This window comes from Schistocerca americana, chromosome 3, assembly GCF_021461395.2.
Source record: "Schistocerca americana isolate TAMUIC-IGC-003095 chromosome 3, iqSchAmer2.1, whole genome shotgun sequence".
Taxonomy (NCBI): Eukaryota; Metazoa; Arthropoda; class Insecta; order Orthoptera; family Acrididae; genus Schistocerca; species Schistocerca americana.
The window spans coordinates 469,231,461-469,253,403 of NC_060121.1; the positions used below are offsets into that span (position 1 = coordinate 469,231,461).

The following is a 21,943-nucleotide window of genomic DNA, read 5'->3' on the forward strand; positions in this document are numbered from 1 at the left end:
CCAAGTATCTATCAAATAATGAAGGGGATATGGTTAAAATTACTGACAAAAAATCCCACAGAGCAATGAGAACAACCCAAGTACATTAGAATTGTTAATGATTGTTATATCGTAACTGTGTATGACAGAATGTTCCAACTTCCTGTTTCACTTTGCAAATGTTGTTTAAGCTTTTGACAACTTTGTTAATCCTTTTTCCAATATCTTTAATAAGTGCTGTCCTAAAGAATTAAAATGATGCAAGGCGAAACCAAGCAAAATTAATTGTATAAGTTTACATCAACGGTTTACACCTGACCTCAAAAAATTGGGAGCATAGGTCATCAATCTTTATAATATATCAAAGAACAGTGAAGAAGATAGACTTCAGTACCTTCAACTAAGGAAAAGGTACAGATTATAAATTAAACAACAGAAAGAAATAGGAAATGATAACTATATTTAGCAATCAGAAAACAAATGTAAGGTTCCTTGGAGAATCATCAAAGCACAATTGGGTAATACTAATAAAGCCACTTGTGACACTACCAGTATCACACCCAATGTTATGAACACCTTCTTTATTAATTCTGGCAGCAAAGGATACCCAGCTCAACAAAATGTCAACTTAAAATCAGGCATTAATAAACATTTAGAAAATACAAAGTTATTGATATCACACAACAAACCCGCAAAATCCTCATTCAAGTGGGCACAAGTTGCTGTTACTGATATTGCAGTAGTTATAGTAAAATTCATCAATTAGAAATCAGAAGACTTGTATGGTCTATCAAATTCTGTTATTAAAAATATTGCAATCACTCTGTGTACTAATATATTGGATTTTTATGAGTTATTATTTTCCAGATTGTTTAAAGACAACAGTAGTTGTCTCTCTAGATAAAAAAGGGGACAAGTCATGTGTTGACAACTATCACCTATTTCTCTTGTACCAATACTTTCAAAAATAGTTGAACATTGCATGTACCAACAAATTTACAAACACTTCACATGCATGGAACACTGAAAAACACTCAGTATGGCTTCTAGGAAAAGTCGTCTACACTGAAAGCTGTTGAAAATGTTGTTTCAACAATACTCAGCACCTCTGAAGCAAAATCATCTGTTGATGCCCTACTGATTGACCTAAGCAACACATCTGATTGTGTGTCATCAGATTCTAATAGATAAACTGAGGTGCTATAGCGTTCAAGATATAGAACTCACACTTATAGAATCATATCTTGACAATAGTAAACAGAAGGTACACTTCATGGTGAGAGCTCTGGATTCTTATATTTTTCGAGAGGCATGCCTCAAGGTTCCGTAGTGGGACCCTTATTGTTTATAATTTATAGTAATGACCTACCTAGTACCATGCCATGTAGATCAGTTCTGTACGTTGATGATACCACTTTCGTTACAACTGGAAATGACACAGAGTATCTAAAGGGACAAACCAAAGCCAACCTAAGAATTTCTAGTAACAAGTTTAAAGACTATGAATTAACTGGAAATCAAAATAAAACCAAATATGTAATTTTTTAATTTGTGAAATATCAACAATATCAGTGTGTCACTTCAATCTGGATTCCAAATTAACTCTGAACTCCCACACAGATTCTATATGCACTAAATTCTCAAGCGTCATCTATCTATTACACAAACCTAGAGCATCTGTGAGTGAAAAAAATGATGCTCAGTGCTTATTACACATTTTTTCATAGACACACAATGTACTGCATACAGCTTTGGGGCAGTTCCACTGGGGCACAATGAGTTTTCATATGGAAGAAAAATTTTATCACATGTTTAGCTGGTATATTCAAAAAGAATGTATCTTGTAAGTAACTTTTCAATAAGCTGAGTGTCATGACAGTCCCATCATTACTTATACTCAATTACCTAGTCTACACAAAAGAAACCCAAGAGAACTACAGATTAATGCAATTATTTCATTGTCACAATATATGTCACAAGGAAAAGACTGACTAACCCCTTAAAAGATTACACAAGACTGACAACAGCTATACACACCTTGGAGTAAAACTGTTCAGTGCACTGCCGTCAGAAATACACATTACCTAATTAAAAACCTTTAGAAACATTCTACAAAATTGTCTTAAAAGAAAGCTTTCAATGCTATAGATGAATTTTTTGATTGTGCAATGGAAAATCTCAAATTTAAACTTATACTCATTGTGCGTTAGGATGAAAATTTACATGATTTAACTGTTTCCTTTATTATTACCTGTACCATTATGTATTATTCAATCTGTATGAACTATTAAAATCAATAGCCCGAAAAATGCTTGAAGATGAAATAAATGAATTAAATAAAAGGATTATCAAGTTTAGTCCAGCACATTTCTTCAAGTTTTGAGATCATCAGAATTGCAGTATGGGCCTGGAGTTGTTTTGGAGATGCACCCTTCATCATGTTAACCAGCTCACAGCAGTAAGCAGCATTGATTGCGCATTGCTCATGCAAAAAAAATCAATGAGCACAGTGTCTCATGGCCAAAGAAAATTGTTGAAAAAACCTTGCAACCTACAGTCGAGTGCTGACTTTCACTGGAGATATCTCCTCTTTCCTCTGTCACTCCATACTGGCTTGTTTCAACTTGGAAGTGTAGTGGTGGACCCTAGTTTCATTGTAGATGGTGATCAGGCTCAAAAATGCATCACCTTCTTTCACAAACCTTGCTGTAAGCCTCTGAGAGACCTTTAAATGTCTCCACTTCTAATCCACAGTAAAAACACTAGGGACCCACCTCACAGGTACTTTATGGAGCTTGATATCATCTGTGTTGATTGCTTGAGAGCTCCCATAACTTACCCCAACCTGTTCTGCAATTTTGTCAACACTAGCCTATTGATCATCTTCAAGAATGTCTTTGTGCAAATCTTTCTGTCTGCAATGCCGGTCCAAGGATGGTGATTCCAATCCTGATTTTCTCTCATTCTCATTCTTATAGGCAAACACATGGTCCTTGACAACGCTAGGTCCCTGAATTGCGCAGTCAACCTCAGACATGGTGAGCACCACTGACAAGCACTAACTGACTGGCCAGCTCTCCCTCTCCTAAGGACCCGTCCCAAACATACTACAAACACAGGGCCAGTTCTAACTGTAAACATGCAGGAACAAAAATCCTGTGTGTACTTGATTTAAACTTGTTTGAAACTGATTTGCCAGGTAATAATCAACAAATCAATATATAAAACCATTCTCCGAAACAAAAAAATTCTACAATGAATTTTATTTACGATTAAGTCATTGTCATCTTTACCTTCATCACAGCCTGGTTGTTTAGTGACCACACAGTTAATCCTCATTGCTGTTATTGTGGCATATTTCTTCATGCTGCTTGACAATGTGTAGTGTGGTATCATGTGAAGCACTGTATCAATGATTTTTCTTTCAGTGTCAAAATTTGGACTCAGTGACATGAGATACACTACAGCACATCCTATTAGACCTGAAATATATTATAAAATTATAAATTAGTGTGTCAAAAAAGATACAAGTGCGACACAAAATTACATTATATACACCTATGAAGTTATGTTCACAGTGTACCTACCCACAATAAGATTGGTAGTCACTATCAGGTTAAATGCACTAGACACTGTTCCTCGCAGATAACTACAAACATATGTGAATGGAATTGCAGAGAATCCATATAATATCAATAACATGACAAAAACACCTGAAAAATTTACAAAAGAATTAGAACTCAATTGTTACAGCTTCAGCTTAGATCCAAAAAATATATAAATTTTGACAAATAGAAAATAAAAATAAAATTTAATTCATTAAATTTGCTTTAAACAACTGCTCAACAGAACAAATTAATACACTTGTTGTCTTCTTTGATGTATGACCCCTTTTTCTGCAGTAACAGCAATAGAGGTTATTTATAGGTTCAATACAGTCTCTTTCGACTGTAATAACAGTATTTCAAGACCAAGTGCATTTTACTATGTTTTAAGGCATCTTTGGTGGTCACTGCAGCTTATAATCAATGACTTTACACACAGACAATACAATGGATATGCACTGTGACTATTCATGCACATGCAGCATATATATTTTTTATGAATTCTTGCATGTATCTTAACAAACAGCAGAGATCAAAATGCAAAAACTTGGAATAATACCTATTGCTGCAAGTGCACAAATGGTCACAATAAGTAACGATTGTTTCATCAATGAGGGAAGCCACCAATCATCACAAGTCACAGTGACCACTGAAGATACTCCAAAATAAAGTTAACATGTTTGGTCTTAATAACACTTTTATTACAGTCACAAAAGACTGCATTAGCCTATATATATCTTACCCTGCAGAACAAATTAAATAATTGTCAAAATGGTCAGTTGTAATATATCCTTGTGCTGGAACACTTTTTGTTACATCTGACACAGAAGCAATTAGCAAGTATGTGGAAATTATACAATAGCTGGTGATCATTAAAGAATATCATAACAGTAATTTTGAAATTAACAAGTGAAAGTCCATAGTAAAGTAACAGGAAAAAATAAAATACAAACATTAGGGTGAGTAGTACTTTCTGTTTGTTTTAAAAAGACAACATACAAACTCAAAAAAATATTGGGTGAATGGGAGACATGCTACCAAGAACACTCCAAAATTTCAATGAAAAACCACTGAAGGAAAAGCAAATACCATAAATGACCATGGAGACAACCGTCATGATAACAAAGACCTGCTTAATAAACACACATGGCAATAAATTAATCTTTACCTTTCAGAATTCGTGATTCTTTTTGCAGTACCAAATCACAAGTTTCAAGAAAGAAAATGTTGAAAGATATGTAGATCATGATCCGTAAGAAAGCCCATGCAATGTCTACATAAGCAGATTAAAGTAACAACAGAGTGTGGAAACGACAAGTAAAACTAAGATTACAAAACTAGGACAATAAGAGAATTTGGCTCTTGCTTCATATTAATTATCTACCATTTTATTTGAATCAGGAGGTAGAATTTAGTCCTGTTTGCATATGATCATGCATTGTTGTGAAACTGAATGAAGAAGCAGCACCAGATAAAATAGTACATGAGGTTTTCATGAAAGTTACTGACTAGTTTTGCACAAATGGGTTAGAATTATACTTTGTAAAAACACAGCTAATCCAGTTTTGTAATGTTAAAAGTATCTGATTATGTATTGTCCAAGTATACCATCAAGAAATAATAAACAGTGCAGAAAGTATGTTATAAGACATTAGGTATGCATTTTGAAGTGTGTGCCACACAAGTAGAAACACACAAAAGAAAAATAATTATAGTCACAATATACAGGGCTCCAACTGGTAATTTCCAGCTATTCACTAAACAGCTTGATGCAGTATTAAATTTCTTAACTTCTAAAAATAATGAACTCATACTAAGTGGAGATTTTTATTTAAATTTTCTGGAGGATAGTCACTCATGATCCATACTATAGTCTCTTGTAATCTCATTCCCTTAGTACAGTTTCCAACCAGTGTTATGGGCACCAGCACTCACTACTACCGATAACATTTTCATAGATATTACCACACTAGCAAATCATAGTATAAATCCAATATTTAATGGCCTTTCAGATCACGATACCCAGTTGATTACATTTAATATAGTGGGGCCCGATTCAACTAACAACAGGAAGTGGGAAACTATATGAATAATTAATGAAACAGGAATTGAAGGTATAAAAAACTGTTTGAGGAATACAGACTGGATAGATGTATACAATTCACCGGGATAAATGAAAAATATAACTGTTCCTCTAATATAGTCGTAGGTCACATTGAAAACTGCTGCCCTAAGAAAGTAATCAAAGGAAATGGATTAAATGTTTCAAAACCTTGGATTACAAATGAAATAAAAGTATCTTGCAAAACAAAAAGAAGACTGCACTTAATGTCAAGGGAAAATGATGACTACAGAGCTAAATCACATTACAAATTATATTGTAAAATTCTAAACAAAGTAATCAGAATCTCAAAATGTATTTATTTTCAAGAAAAAATAAATGCCTCTAATAACAAGTTAAAAACTATATGGAACATAGTAAAAAGTGAAACAGGAAAAACCAATCAGGCAAATGAGGAAATTATGTTGAATGTAAATAATGAGTTGATTAGAGATACTTCCAAAATTAAAGACACTTTCAACAACTTTTTCCTTTCAGTAGCAGACAACTTATGTTTGCATAGTTCCTCAGCAGACACCTTAAAATATTTAAAAAATGCATTTCCGCAGAAGTTTGACAAAATTCAACTATATCGTACCTCAGTGAAAGAGATTTCTAATATTTTTAGCTCTCTTAAAAATAAATGTTCCAGTGGTTATGATGAAATCAGCACTACCATAATTAAATGTTGGTCCTCAGAACTTTGTGACATACTGAGTTACTTATGTAATGAATCCCTCCACAGTGTTACTTTTCCAGAGAGGCTTAAATATGCTATTGTCAAACCATTACACAAAAAAGGAGACAAATCATCGGTGGAAAACTTCCGCTCCATTTCATTATTTGCAATATTTTCAAAAGTGTTTGAAAGGGTTGTGTACAATAGACTTTATAAACACTTATTACAGAAAAATGTTCTCATTCACAATCAGTTTGGATTTCAAAAAGGATTGTTAACTGATCAAGCTATAACCACTTTTACAGATGATATATTACAATCCATAAATCAAAAGTTATTACCACTTGGAATATTGTGTGATCTGGCTAAAGCTTTTGAGTGTGCAATCATGATATCCTTATACAGAAGTTAAAATATTATAGGATAACAGGATTTGCAGGCTCATGGTTCTCATCCTATCTTTTTAATAGGAAACAGTGTATGTCTGTATCAGGCTTACCACACAACAATAGTCATTCAAACTATGAAATCATCAGACAAGAGTTGCCCCAGGACTCTATTTTAGATCCCTTGTTGTTCCTATTATATATTTATGACCTTACATATGCAGTGTCACAAAATGCACATTTTGTCTTATTTGCAGATGTTACAAGTATTGGTATAAAAAACAGTACCCATGATCTCACTGAGCCATCAGCTAATGAAATATTTCTAAGTATCAATGGGTGGTTCACAGCAAATGGATTGTCACTGAACTTTGACAAGACCCAGAACATACAGTGTAGTACCGCACAAAGAATATCTGATCCTATGACTATAATGTATTTAAACAATGAAATTAAAGCTGCAGACAGCTTCAAAATTTTAGGGTTATAAACTGGCCACAACCTAAATTGGAAAACTCACACTCTAGACTTAATGAAACACCCTAGTTCAGCTACATTTGCCGTAAGCATGATAGCAGAAGTAGGTGATTTAAAAATGAAGAAGTTAGTTTATTCGCCCTACTTCCATTCACTAATGAGTTATGGAATTATCTTCTGAGGAATCTCCTTTCACAAAGAGAATATTTTCAAAATTCAGAAATGAGTCATTAGAATTATATCTGGTGTCAGTCCTAGATCATCATGCAGAGACCTCTTTAAGAAACTGGCTATTCTGATATTACTTCTTGTACATATACCCACTGATGTCCTTTGTCATTTCCAACATGTCTCTTTTTACACAAAATAGCGCAAACCATGATTATAATACCAGAATTAAAAACAATCTGAATAAGAACTATAAAAGCTTAACATTACTCCAAAAAGGAGCCAAATGCATAGGTACTCATATATTTAATAATATACCAGAGCATACCAAAGGTCTTGTAAGTGCTAAAGACTGGTTTCAGAGTGAATTAAAAAAAAAGAAAACAACCTTTGACTCTTCCCACATCCCAGAGACTCCTCTCCAAGGGATCCATGGAAAATGATAAATGTAATGTAATATTGATGAAAACTTAAACTGGAAAAGTCATAAAGTACACTTGCTACAACATTTAGGTTCATATACTTACGCCATTAAAATAATTGCTAGCTATGGGTATATAGAAGTCAGTAAGTTAACATGTTACGCATATTTTCATTCATTCACTGATGTCTTATGCGATAATATTCTGCAGTATAACCATATTACAAAAAGGATAGTTGCTTCTTACCATACAGCGGAGATGCTGAGTCACAGATAGGCTCAATGAAAAGACTGTCATGAAATAAGCTTTCCGCCAACCAGGCCATTGTCAAAAATAGATCGCACACGGGCGCGGGCGTGCGCGCGTGCTCGGCAAAGAGCTTGGCAATCGCGTTTGCACCAGTAGATAACACGCCATTTATGGTAACACTGGGAACACCTATTGGGGTCTGGTACCTGAAAAGATGTTTGATCTTTGCCCAACTTTGGAAGGTGACGTATGGCACCCAATGATTGAGACGTATCTCTCCCAACACGCCTGCTTCAGTCATTTGATAAGTTGGCGAATGTGGGCATGGAGCCATTTAAAGGCTATGAGGTGCTCCAGAGAAGAGTGCCACTTATGCCGCTGAAGAGCTTTCCGACGCTCCTTAATTGCTTCAGCGACTTCCAGCGACCACCAAGGAAATGCCTTACGCCAGGGACACCCTAAAGAGCGAGAGATCACGTTTTCTGCCGCGGAAACAATTGTGGTAGTCACCTGCTCAACCGTGACATCGATGTTACCGTGAGTAGGAGATTCAAAGGCAATAGCAGAGGTGGAAGTTTCCCAGTCTACCTTGTTTAAAGCCCATCTGGGCAGGCTACCGGGGGCCTGATGCTGGGGCAGGGACAGAAAGATGGGGAAGTGGTCACTACCACACAGGTCATCATGTGCTGTCCAGTGGATAGATATGAGAAGTCCTGTGCTGCAAATTGATAAATCAATGGCCAAGTAACTACCATGAGCCACACTGAAATGTATGGTGGCCCCAGTATTTAAGAGGCAGAGGTCAAACTGAGACAGTAAAGTTTTGATATCTCTGCCTCAGCCAATAAGCATGGTGCCACCCCATAAGGGGTTATGGGCAAATAGGAAAGGTTTAGGAAGTGCAGCTAATACATTCAGGGGTACTGCACCATCTGGAGGAAGATATACATTGCAGACAGTTATTTCCTGCGTCATCGTTATTCTGACAGCTACAGCTTCAAGAGCGGTTTGAAGGGGCCTAGTGTCACTACAGACTGAGTTTAGGACATAAACGCGAACTCCACCTGACACTCAATTATAGTCGCTACAGTTCCTGTAAGTGGCTCGAAACAGCATATCCAGACACTACGGGATGATGATGGCATTGAAACAGAGGATGACACGCGTAAAGCTGAAATACTAAACACCTTTTTCCAAAGCTGTTTCACAGAGGAAGACCGCACTGCAGTTCCTTCTCTAAATCCTCGCACAAACGAAAAAATGGCTGACATCGAAATAAGGGTCCAAGGAATAGAAAAGCAACTGGAATCACTCAATAGAGGAAAGTCCACTGGACCTGACGGGATACCAATTCGATTCTACACAGAGTACGCGAAAGAACTTGCCCCCAGTCTTCCCAGTCTTCAAGAAGGGTCATCGAGCAGATGCGCAAAACTATAGACCTATATCTCTGACGTCGATCTGTTGTAGAATTTTAGAACATGTTTTTTGCTCGAGTATCATGTCGTTTTTGGAAACCCAGAATCTACTATGTAGGAATCAACATGGATTCCGGAAACAGCGATCATGTGAGACCCAACTCGCTTTATTTGTTCATGAGACCCAGAAAATATTAGATACAGGCTCCCAGGTAGATGCTATTTTTCTTGACTTCCGGAAGGCGTTCGATACAGTTCCGCACCGTCGCCTGATAAACAAAGTAAGAGCCTACGGAATATCAGACCAGCTGTATGGCTGGATTGAAGAGTTTTTAGCGAACAGAACACAGCATGTTGTTATCAATGGAGAGACGTCTACAGACGTTAAAGTAACCTCTGGCGTGCCACAGGGGAGTGTTATGGGACCATTGCTCTTCACAATATATATAAATGACCTAGTAGATAGTGTCGGAAGTTCCATGCGGCTTTTCGCGGATGATGCTGTAGTATACAGAGAAGTTTCAGCATTAGAAAATTGTAGCGAAATGCAGGAAGATCTGCAGCGGATAGGCACTTGGTGCAGGGAGTGGCAACTGACCCTTAACATAGACAAATGTAATGTATTGCGAATACATAGAAAGAAGGATCCTTTATTGTATGATTATATGATAGCGGAACAAACACTGGTAGCAGTTACTTCTGTAAAATATCTGGGAGTATGCGTGCGGAACGATTTGAAGTGGAATGATCATATAAAATTAATTGTTGGTAAGGCGGGTACCAGGTTGAGATTCATTGGGAGAGTGCTTAGAAAATGTAGTCCATCAACAAAGAAGGTGGCTTACAAAACACTCGTTCGACCTATACTTGAGTATTGTTCATCAGTGTGGGATCCGTACCAGATCGGTCTGACGGAGGAGATAGAGAAGATCCAAAGAAGAGCGGCGCGTTTCGTCACAGGGTTATTTGGTAACCGTGATAGCGTTACGGAGATGTTTAATAAACTCAAGTGGCAGACTCTGCAAGAGAGGCGCTCTGCATCGCGGTGTAGCTTGCTCGCCAGGTTTCGAGAGGGTGCGTTTCTGGATGAGGTATCGAATATATTGCTTCCCCCTACTTATACCTCCCGAGGAGATCACGAATGTAAAATTAGAGAGATTAGAGCGCGCACGGAGGCTTTCAGACAGTCGTTCTTCCCGCGAACCATACGCGACTGGAACAGGAAAGGGAGGTAATGACAGTGGCACGTAAAGTGCCCTCCGCCACACACCGTTGGGTGGCTTGCGGAGTATAAATGTAGATGTAGATGTAGATCCCTTATATCCATGGGGGCAGGCATCTGCATTGCCGGGAACCAGGTTTCCTAGAGGGCAATGCAGATAGCAGGTGTAAAGCTTAACAGTTGCCGTAGCTCAGCCAGAGGGTGGAAAAAATTGCTGCAATTCCACTGGAGGATGACGTCACCATGAGACTGGGAAGGCATGGAACATTTAATGAGGCAGTTTACACCTCAGAGTCACCTGCTGCCACTGACTTTTTGCTGAGCAGTCTATACCCATCGTGTCTGGGGGTCTGGCGAGATCTAGGTCCTCAGTGGACACCAGTATCTCCACCCCATCTTCAGACGCAGAACTTGTAGGTAGCAGTGGTGTGGGTTCAAGAATTTCCTTGGTTTTAGGGGTCTTCTTTTTGGATTTCTCTAACTGCTCCTTGGGTTTCCCTGGCTGGGAGGACTTTACTGGCCCAGTCTCCAGGGCTGAGGATGAGTGTGAAGCCCTATGACCAGCTGCTTTTGAGCTCTTCAGACAATGGCGGGTGTCATCTTTCCCACAAGCAGAAACCTGGGAAGGGAGTGACCCAAGAGATCCCTTCCTAGCGAGAGAAGCCGAAGAAGACTGACGCTTCTCTGGCTTAGATGTGGGGACAGATGTCCCCAATGGTTGGTTTGGGGGGGGGGGGGGGGGGGAGGGGGGTGTTGATCCTGAAGTAGGTCACTGGGGTTGGCAGAGCTGATGGTACCAGATCTGTTGTAGCGGCAACGTAAGATGATGTCATACATACAGGATGCAGGCGTTCAAATTTTCTCTTAGCCTCAGTGTAAGTCAGTCGGTCCAGGGTCTTGTACTCCATGATTCTCCTTTCTTTCTGGAGAATCCTGCAGTCTGGTGAGCAAGGCGAATGGTGCTCTTCATAGTTGACACAAATGGAAGACGGGGCACATCCAGTATTGGGACATGATGGGCATCCAATTCCCGACATGTGATGCTGGAAGTACAATGGGAAGACATATTGCAGAACTTCAGCACTTAAAGCACCGCATCCAGGGAGCGATATAGGGCTTTACATCACAGCGGTAGACCATCACCTTGACCTTCTCGGGCAATGTATCACCCTCGAAGGGCAAGATGAAGGCACCGGTGGCAACCTGATTATCCCCCGGACCCCGATGTACCTGTCAGACAAAATGCACACCTCGCTGCTCTAAATTGGCATGCAGCTCATCGTCAGACTGCAAAAGAAGGTCCCTATGAAATATGATACCCTGGACCACATTTAAGCTCTTATGGGGCGTGATGGTTACAGGCACATTCCCCAGCTTGTTACAAGTGATCAACATCCGTGAATGGGCAGAGGATTCTATTTTGATCAAGACTGACCCAAATCTCATTTTGGACAAGCCCTCCACCTCCCCAAACTTGTCCTCTAAATGTTAAAAAAAAAAAGCAAAGGGTTCATCGTCATGAAAGATTCCCCATCAGCTCTCGAACATACAAGGTACCGGGACAAGTAAGATCTGCTGCCATGCTTAGCCTCACATTCCTCCCATGGTGCGGCCAGGCAGGGGTACGATTTGGAGTCGTACTTATGTGCATTGAATTGAGCTCATGAATGCTTAGAGACTACTGGAGTTTCACCAACAGCAAGAGATGATGGACTATGCTTCATTGCTTGTCATCAGCCCTGATGCCACCCACTCCGACCAAGGGTCCTCCCCACAGGCGCCACCTAGCCACAGCAAAGGCCACCTGGCAGGATGGCCATTGCCGGGAGTCCCAATGTCCCAGGGGGATGGGCATCTACCCCTTGGCATATGTGGGGAGTTAACGGTGCAGACATCAGTAGAGCGATCCCTGTGTGGTCAGGGGGCTACAACCAACAGGGTACATGACGGCCCCACCGCAACAGACTGGCTACCATGCTGGATATCAGGTGCAAAGAAGTTCATGGTCATCGTCGACGCAGAAAGCAACACTGCATAGCACATGGTGAGAAACGCATCCAGGAAGTGTCTTCGGCCAAAAGATGGAGAATGAGAGAGGCTGAAAAGCGATGACGGGAAAGTGGGCTAAGGATTTCAATGCACGATGGACACAATGCACCATGTAAGGTGCCCTTCCCCAATTGGTTCACTCTTCTGGAAAAATTTGAAGACTGGAGGTCAAACGCTACAGGGGACCATCACATAAACATCAAAATGTGTGAAACTCCTTTTAGTCGCCTCTTACGACAAGCAGCAATACACCGGGCCTATTCTTACCCCCAAACCCACTGGGGGGGAGGGGGGGGGAGAGGGGGGGGGGGCAAAGTCTGGGTGTGTTAGTGGAATAGAAGGCTTTGTAATACTGGAATTGGAACAGGGAAGGGGCTAGATGGGTGAAGACAATGACTAACGAAGGTTGAGACCAGAAGGATTACTGGGATGTAGGATATATTGCAGGCAGAGTTCCCACCAAAGCAGTTCTGAAAAGCTGCTGTTGGTGGGAAGGATCCATATGGCACAGGCTGTGAAGCAGTCACTGAAATGAAGAATGTTAGATTGGGCGGCGTGCTCAGCAACAGGATGTTCCAGTCGTTTCTTTGTCACGGTTTATTGGTTGCCATTCATGCAAACAGAGAGCTTGTTTATTGCCATGCCCGCGTGGAATACAGCACAGTGGTTGCAGCTTAGCTTGTAGATCACATGACTGGTTTCACAGGTAGCCCTGCCTTTGATGCGATAGGTGATGTTTGTGACCAGAGTGGAGAAGGTGCTGGTGGGAGGATGTATGGGACAGGTCTTGCATCTAGCTGTATTAAAGGGGTATGAGCCATGAGGCATGGTGTTGGGAGCAGGAGTTGTGTAGGGATGGATGGATACCGTGTAGGTTTGGTGGATCATGAAATACCACTGTGGAGGGTGGGGGGAAGGGAGGTTGAAAGGATAGTGGATTGGACATTTCTCATTTCGGGGCACAACAAGAGGAAGTCAAAACCCTGGTGGAGAATTCAGTCTGCTCCAGTCCTGGATGGTATTGCGTTATGAGGGTAATGCTCCTCTGTGGCTTGACAGCTGGACTTTGGGAAGTGGTGGATGGCTGAAAAGATAAGGCACAGAAGGTCTGTTTTTGTACAAAGTTGGGAGGGCAATTACAGTCTGTAAAGGTCTCAGTAACTGCTCACTTTGGCAAAAAATATTCTTGCCACGAAAGAATGTAATTAGAACCATATGTGGGGTTCATACACATACATCTTGCAATTATTGCTTTAAGCTATCGGAATATTAACCACAGCCTCACATTACATTTATTCATTTACAAAATTTATTATCAACACTCCATCCAAGTTTGAGACTAACGGACATACTCACCAGTACAACACTAGATAGAAAAATGATTTGAGTTATCCTTTAATGAACCTAATTTATCATGGAATGGGGTGAAATATGCAACTATAAAACTCTGTGACAACTTACCCATGGAAATAAAATAGACAGACAGCAGAAGTGTTTTCATATTATACAAAGGTTGTTTCTCCTAACAACTCTTACTACACCATACCACATCAAATCGTTCATCATGAATATGGTCTGCAAAACAAGTACCTTCACTGCCCATTATAAAAGCAAAACATCCACAAGACATGGTCGGATGTCAGTGTATTTGCGTACATGTATACACCATCGGCAGGTATAAAAATGATTACAGCTGCAATTCTCTGTAAGGAGTAGAATAATGGCCATCAGAGTGCATTACTGTTGTTACAAGGCCTGATAGGGAATAAAGGGGCACAAAAAGCATCAGCTGAGTGATCACTGTGAAGGATTGGGTTGTTTTGGGGAAGGAGACCAGACAGCGAGGTCATCGGTCTCATCGGATTAGGGAAGGACGGGGAAGGAAGTCGGCCGTGCCCTTTGAAAGGAACCATCCCGGCATTTGCCTGGAGCGATTTAGGGAAATCACGGAAAACCTAAATCAGGATGGCCGGACGCGGGATTGAACCGTCATCCTCCAGAATGTGAGTCCAGTGTCTAACCACTGCGACACCTCGCTCGGTCTCACTGTGAAGGAGGCAGACGTGCTACATACTCATGTGTGACAGCGCTGTCAGCATCTGACACGGTTTGAATGGAGCCTCACTGTTGGTTTCCATTTGGATGGATCGTCAAATCACACAGTACCTAGATTTGTGGGCCATTTGAATGTCACAGTTGTCAGATGTTGGACTGCACTGGAATGTGAGGGCGAGCAGTCGTCGTCGTCAAAATTGGTCAACCACTTTTGACCCCCACAAAAGATGATGTAACAAGCACACTGTAAACACTTCACAGCTGCACCTGTCAGCTGACAACAAGTAATGGGCTCCCTGCTACATTCTGTGTCATACCATACCACTGGTTGAATACTAGTACCAGCTAGACTAAGAAATTACCGTCCCATGCACAGGCTGCCGTTAACACCACAACTGCATTTGAAAAATGTGATGCCAGCAAGATCCCGAGATCTCTACCCGATAGAACATGGGTGGTACCAGCTTGGACATTAACTCTGTACCAGTGCAGTACCCATGTTATCAACGACCAGTTACAACAGCAGTCGGCCAGCTTGCGTCAAGAGGATACAATGGCCTTATGACACCATTCCTAACTAAATCAGTGCATGCATCTGGACCAGAATGGGTGCACCATCATACTGACAAATGGGCTTATACTGCCAAGTTATTTGTAAGGCTGACTCAATTTTGTAATCACTGAAATAACCTCACTTATCCTCTCAATCCCTGTAATTTCTTTCCATTTCTTCCTCCCCATCTGGATGCTGTGCTTTTTTTTGTCCGGCAGTGTAATTAATTTTGTTGATGTAGAATCTGCATCACGCTCCTGTGATACAGTCACACAGGCTGCAGTGAAAGAAAAATTTAGAAACTGCTTTTTGCGTGTTCACAAGAAAAGCAAAATTGTCAATGTATGCCAGAGTCTAATAGATGTCTGAAAGCTTTAAGAATTAGCAGTTTTCCTAAGGAAGAGGAAGTGAGACTAAAGGTAGATGGAAAAGATAATGATCAATGGGGAATGGATACTAAGGCAACGAAAGCGTAAGGAACAGTGACTAACAATTACAGAACAAAATAGCATTAAAGGAAGACGATGTGACAGATAACCACAGTGTATCTTCCCACCATAAGCTGCAACCATTACTTTATCTTGGATAGTTTACAACTGTTTTCAACACTAACTGCTTCAACTAGTATATTCAACATAGTAGTGCATTACAGGAACTCTACAATATGGACTAAGATGAATGGTAATTAAAGAACTACAAGTAGATGCTGCTGTAGACAAATCAGGAGGAGGACGGCACACTTTAGAAGGCATATTAACTATGGTATGTATTTTTGGAAGATGGATGCTGCATCTTTTGGAAGGTAAATGAAAGCAAATAAGAAAATTAATATTCCGTCAACATTCGGGTGAGCACTGCTGGATATTATTAATACTCATTGTGATATTTTGTCCGACTACGTTTCAGCCATTCTGAAGGTGAGTCCCTCGCAAGATTGTTAAATAACTTTACACGATACTGTGAAGTAACCATGATGCATGCATGAGAGAGAACACTGTTGGTAACAAGAGTGTCAGTCACAGATACAACTATATAAATCTAAGAATAAAAGAAAGCAAGCACAGAGTCAGCAAATCCACAAGACTTATGAAGTATTTTGTTGATTCTTATGAATGGCATGTGTTGGAACGACAGGCAATGAAGACTTAGAGCAATGTTCCCTTTGAAAGTGCACAAGTGAAATGAGTGGTTCTCATGATTGGTCAAGCTGGAAATCCTTCTCTCTGTAAAGCAGGTTGTCAGCTAATTGCATTTCCAGAGCTTCCTTGATGAGGGAATCACAGCAAAGAGAGACTGTGGCCAGTATCTTAACTTCCCCATAATCCCTGGAATGGCCAATGGAAATACAATGTTCAGCCACTGCAGATTTATTGGGCTGTACAAGGTAAGCATACTGTTTGTGTTCAAAGCAACATCTGTTTAGAGTGCGTATTTATTTGCCCTATGTAGCTTTTACCATACTCGCACAAAATTCTACATACATCCGTCTCACATAAAAACAGTCATCCTTCACAGATTGCAGTAGATCACATTCACTTTATGTTTCAGTCATTATAAAACAGAAAACAACTAATTTCAGCAATGCTATGAAAAGGACAGATTGCTACTCACTCTATAGCAGAGACATTGAGTTGCAGACAGGCACAACAAAAAGACTACTAAGCACATTAGCTTTCTGCCAGAAGGCCTTTGGCCTTTACACACACACACATACACACATACATGACTACTGTCTCTGGCTGCTGGGGCCAGACTGCAGAAAAGGATAGATTCCTCCTCACCATATAACGATGTTGAGTTGCAGACAGGCATAACAAAAAGACTATTAAACACATTAGATTTCGGTCAGAAGCCATTTTTTCTGAAACAGTACATGCAGCTTCCACACGACATGATATTCTCCAGGAGCAGCAAGATCGTCTTCATACCAAAAATCTGGCATCGTGTAGAATTGACTGATCATTTTTAAATAGTCTGAACTTTCCTGGTGTAGCCACACTATCTTACAGTAAAGTATTTGTTTGATTTCCCCAACTGCTTTTCCTGTCAGAAAACTAAATACAGAATTTCTGTTAGGTAATACAGGTTGAATTTTTCGAACCAAATACTTGTCTAAAAAAGGTCTACATGGCTTTGCTAGCAAAATTTTGTTGCTTATAGTGTCATATATGACTGATAGATTTATCACTGCAATTTGCATTACCAGTAAATAATTTTTTCGAAAGTAGAGGGGCACAGGCGGGGGGTGGGGGGGCCTGTGAGGGTACGATATGCTATTCATGGTTGGCTCGACTGGGGGGAGGAAGGGGGAGGGGAGGGAGGGAGGGAGGGAGGGAGGGAGGGAGGGGGGGGAGAGAGAGAGAGAGAGAGAGAGAGAGAGAGAGAGAGAGAGAGAGAGAGAGACAGTGATGGGGAGGGAGAGGGAGAGGTGTTCCCTGAGATTACAAACTGAATTAAAAAGCACTTTCTGGGACTGAAATCTGGCTGCACTGGTATTACTTGTAACTTCATTAATTTCATATGTTGCTGGATTCTTTGAAGTATTAACCTTTCATCATATGAAAGTTCTGGAAGAATGCAACACTCACTCACTCACTCACTCACTCTCTCACTCTCTCTCTCTCTCTCTCTCTCTCTCTCTCTCTCACACACACACACACACACACACACACACACACACACACACACACACACGCACACTTGTGCCCCTACATAGTGCAATCAGACACATACTGCTAGGGTTGCATTTCAACAGGTGGATGGGTGTAGCGGTTTTGTGTCGTCGGACTGGGTGGGTGGAGAAAGAGACAGGAAGCAGGAGGAGAGGTTGGGGATGGATACCAGTGGCTCAGAGGGAGACAGCAGCAGGTGACAAATTGGTACCAAAGTCAGTGATGTGCAGCACACAATGAAGATGATGTGGAAAGATGGATTGGGATAGTGACAGGATACAGTGACGGGAAACTGTTTGTTAGTTACAGGATGTGGGCACAGTGGGTTAGCGGAGGTTGGGGCTATGGGAATTATGGGAATGAAGGATGTTTTGCAAGGGTAACTCCCATCTGTTGTTGAGAAAAGCTGGTGTTGGATGGAAGGATCCACATGGCAAGGATGGTCAACTTCATTTGTGGCTACAGTTTGGCTGTGGCCAATCATTCTGATGGACAGCTTTTTGGTGCTCATGCCCACATGAAATGCTGTGAAGTGATTGCAATACAGCTTGTATATGACATGTCTGTTTTCACAGGTGGCCGTATCCTCTGATGGAACAGGGGGAGCCTGTGAGAATACTGGAGTAGATGTGCTGGATGGGTCAGGCAGGTCTTGCATCTGGGTCTTCCAAGGGATAGGACCCTTATGGCAAGGGATTGTATGTGGACACTGGGGGGTGGAGGTGGGGAGGGAGGTGACACTGGGGTGGCTCAGGCTGTGTGGGTGTCAGAGTACTACTTTAGGAGGTGGTTGAAAGGTTTTGGTGACAGAGGGGTGGGGGGGGGGGGTAACATCCCTTTGCAGCTGATTATTGGGGATCGTGGGGGTTTAAGGGGGATGCAAAGGAAATGGCTTGGAAAATCTGTTTGCAGACTAGTTTTACTGAGTAGTGCATGTTTATGAAGGTCTCGGTGAAACCTAGAGCATGCTGGGCAAGGAAATTATTGTCACTGCAGATATGCTAGTCACAGTTGGCCAGGCTGTATGGGAACAATTTTCTCATGTGGAAGAGATGACAGCTGTTAAGATGCAGATACTGTTGGTGGTTAGTGGATGTAATGGAAGAATGAGGACAGGGTGTTTTGGTTCTGAATTCAAATCATGAAGAAAAGAAACCATCAGTGAATCTGAACCAGACAAGTGGTTTGGAGTTTTGGGAATCTGGGAAGGTTCCCACTTGATGGCCCACAAACAGGTTGGCTTAGGGGGGAGACATGCAGGTGCCCAATGCTGTGCCATGGATATTTTTGTATACCATCCCCTCAAAACAGAAATAGTTGTGTGTAATAACATAATTGGTACGGAGTTAGCATCCCACTTAGTAAATGAATCCACTTCATTTACTTCCGGTATGATGGACGTGGAAGAATTTTGAGCAAATTTTAAACACATTGTAAATCACGCATTGGACAAGTATGTGCCGAAAAAGTGGGTTACGGATGGAAAAGACCCATTGTGGTTTAACGGCGAAATTCGGAGAAGCAAAGGCAGTTGCACTTGTGGTACAAGAAAGATCGGGAGAATGAGGACAGGCAAAAAAAAGTTAGTAGAGATTCATGCTGCTGTAAAAAGAGTGATGCGCGAAGCATTCAACCACTACCACCATCATACCTTAGCAAAAGATCTTGCTGAAAACCCAAGGAAATTCTGGGAAGCGGTAAGCGGGTCGAAGGCTTCCATCCAGTCACTCACTGATCAGTCTAGTCTGGCAACGGACGACAGCAAAACGAAAGCTGAAATTTTAAATTTAGCATTTGAGAAATCTTTCACGCAGGAGGATCGTACAAACATACCGCCGTTTGAGTCTCGTACTTATTCCCATGTGGAGGGCATAGTGATAGACATCCCTGGGGTTGCGAAGCAGCTGAATGGGTTGAAAATAAATAAATCGCCAGGTCCTGATGGGATTCCAATTCGGATTTACAGAGAATACTAGATTGCATTGGCTCCTTACTTAGCTTGCATTTATCATGAATCTCTTGCCCAATGTAAAGTCCCGAGCGACTGGAAAAAAAAGCACAGGTGACGCCTGTATATAAGAAGGGTAGAAGGACGGATCCTCAAAATCACAGACCAATATTCTTAACATCAGTTTGTTGCAGGATTCTCAAAGAACATTCTCAGTTCAAATATAATGAATTTCCTTGAGACAGAGAAGTTGCTGTCCATGCATCAGCACAGCTTTAGAAAGCATCGCTCCTGCGAAACGCAACTCACCCTTTTTTCACATGATATCTTACGAACCATGGATGAAGGGTATCAGACGGATGCCATATTCCTTGACTGCCGGAAAGCATTTGACTCGGTGCCCCACTGCAGACTCCTAACTAAGGTACGAGCATATGAGATTGGTTCCCAAGTACGTGAGTGGCTTAAAGACTTCTTAAGTAATAGAACCCAGTACATTGTCCTCGATGGTGAGTGTTCATCAGAGGTGAGGGTATCATCTGGAGTGCCCCAGGGAAGTGTGGTAGGTCCGCTGTTGTTTTCTATCTACAGAAAATATCTTTTGGATAGGGTGGATAGCAATGTGTGGCCGTTTGCTGATGATGCTGTTGTGTATGGGACGGTGTCATCGTTGAGTGACTGTAGGAGGATACAAGATGACTTGGACAGGATTTGTGATTGGTGTAAAGAATGGCAGCTAACTCTAAATATATATAAATGTAAATTAATGCAGATGAATAGGAAAAAGAATCCCGTAATGTTTGAATACTCCATTAGTAGTGTAGTGCTCGACACAGTCACGTCGATTAACCCAGATAGTCCTGAATTTTTATTTTTATTTTTTTTTTATTTTATTTATTTATTTATTTTTTTTTTTTCAAAATTGATTTATATCTTATCTACATTCATTCATTCACAAGGCTGTAAGGAAGAAAGTAAAAACAATTTTGAGTATTTACTTTTATTTAGTATTTCCAAAAATGCGTGTCCTTCCAGAAGGACGTCAGGACAATAGGGGAACATGTTTTTAAAGTATATGACATTGCGCAATTAACTTGTTTCGGTTTTCATACTTTCAAATAAACATAAATAAATTTGAATTATAGGCTAAAAAAGCTAATAAATACAAAAAACAAAGAAAATACCCTATACACATATTTTATGCACTAGTATGATAAGACAAAAAGCAACAAACATGAAGTGGTTCCTCACATTTTATGCACATAGTAGTAGTTTTTTTGTGGCAACTTCGACATTTCAGCTGCTTCTTCTTTTTTGTTACCTCATCCGTTGGTAATTCAGCAACATAATGTTCTCTTCCATCAAATCTAGAATCTAGTTTTGTCCTCTTACTAGGACGTCCTCTGCTGGTAGTGACTATTTTGTGACTTTCAAGAATTGCAGTGACAATTCGACGACAAAATGTCAGATGATCTATGGGTTCTTCATTGTGCTTGTAAAGATCCAAGGCATTTTGCTCTGCAATGTCTATAAAATGTGCAATGATCGGGATATACCACTCTTTCCCTCTTATAGAGCATCTATATAGGGATACATTTTGGTCAGCTCGATCTATGCCTCCCATATGAGTACTGTAGGAGTGTAATAAGTTAGGTTGAGGCACGCTAATCCTTTTCTTTTGTTCCCTGGAAAATCTTGCTACAGAGCGTAGTGGTTGCACTGTGTCAAAGTTGGTGGCTACAGTAACAACACTGTTATCATTCCAACGTACAATGGATATCCCAGATGCTGAGTCAGAACAAACTTCGTATGATCCTCTACTTTCTTTTATCATTTTTTCTACAGGTGCTAGAGTACAATTCTTAACTCTGTTTCCTCTTATTGTTCCTGTTGCTTCCACGCCCCTCTCTTTTAGGTCATGTAGTAGTTCAACGCTGGTGAAGAGGTTATCAAAGTATAT

General features: G+C 40.7%; 1 protein-coding gene across 2 annotated transcripts in view; it reads right to left on the reverse strand.

The window, feature by feature from the left end:
• The window catches only part of LOC124605138 (phospholipid-transporting ATPase ABCA1-like), a 423,943-nt gene that overhangs the window by 76,916 nt on the left and 325,084 nt on the right, over positions 1-21,943 (reverse strand). For both annotated transcript variants that reach the window (XM_047136621.1, XM_047136620.1), the window contains 2 exons: positions 3,567-3,692; positions 3,273-3,461 (listed from right to left, as the gene is read on the reverse strand). In XM_047136621.1, the coding sequence (XP_046992577.1) occupies positions 3,273-3,461; positions 3,567-3,692 (315 nt within the window). The remainder of the gene's footprint in view (positions 1-3,272; positions 3,462-3,566; positions 3,693-21,943) is intronic.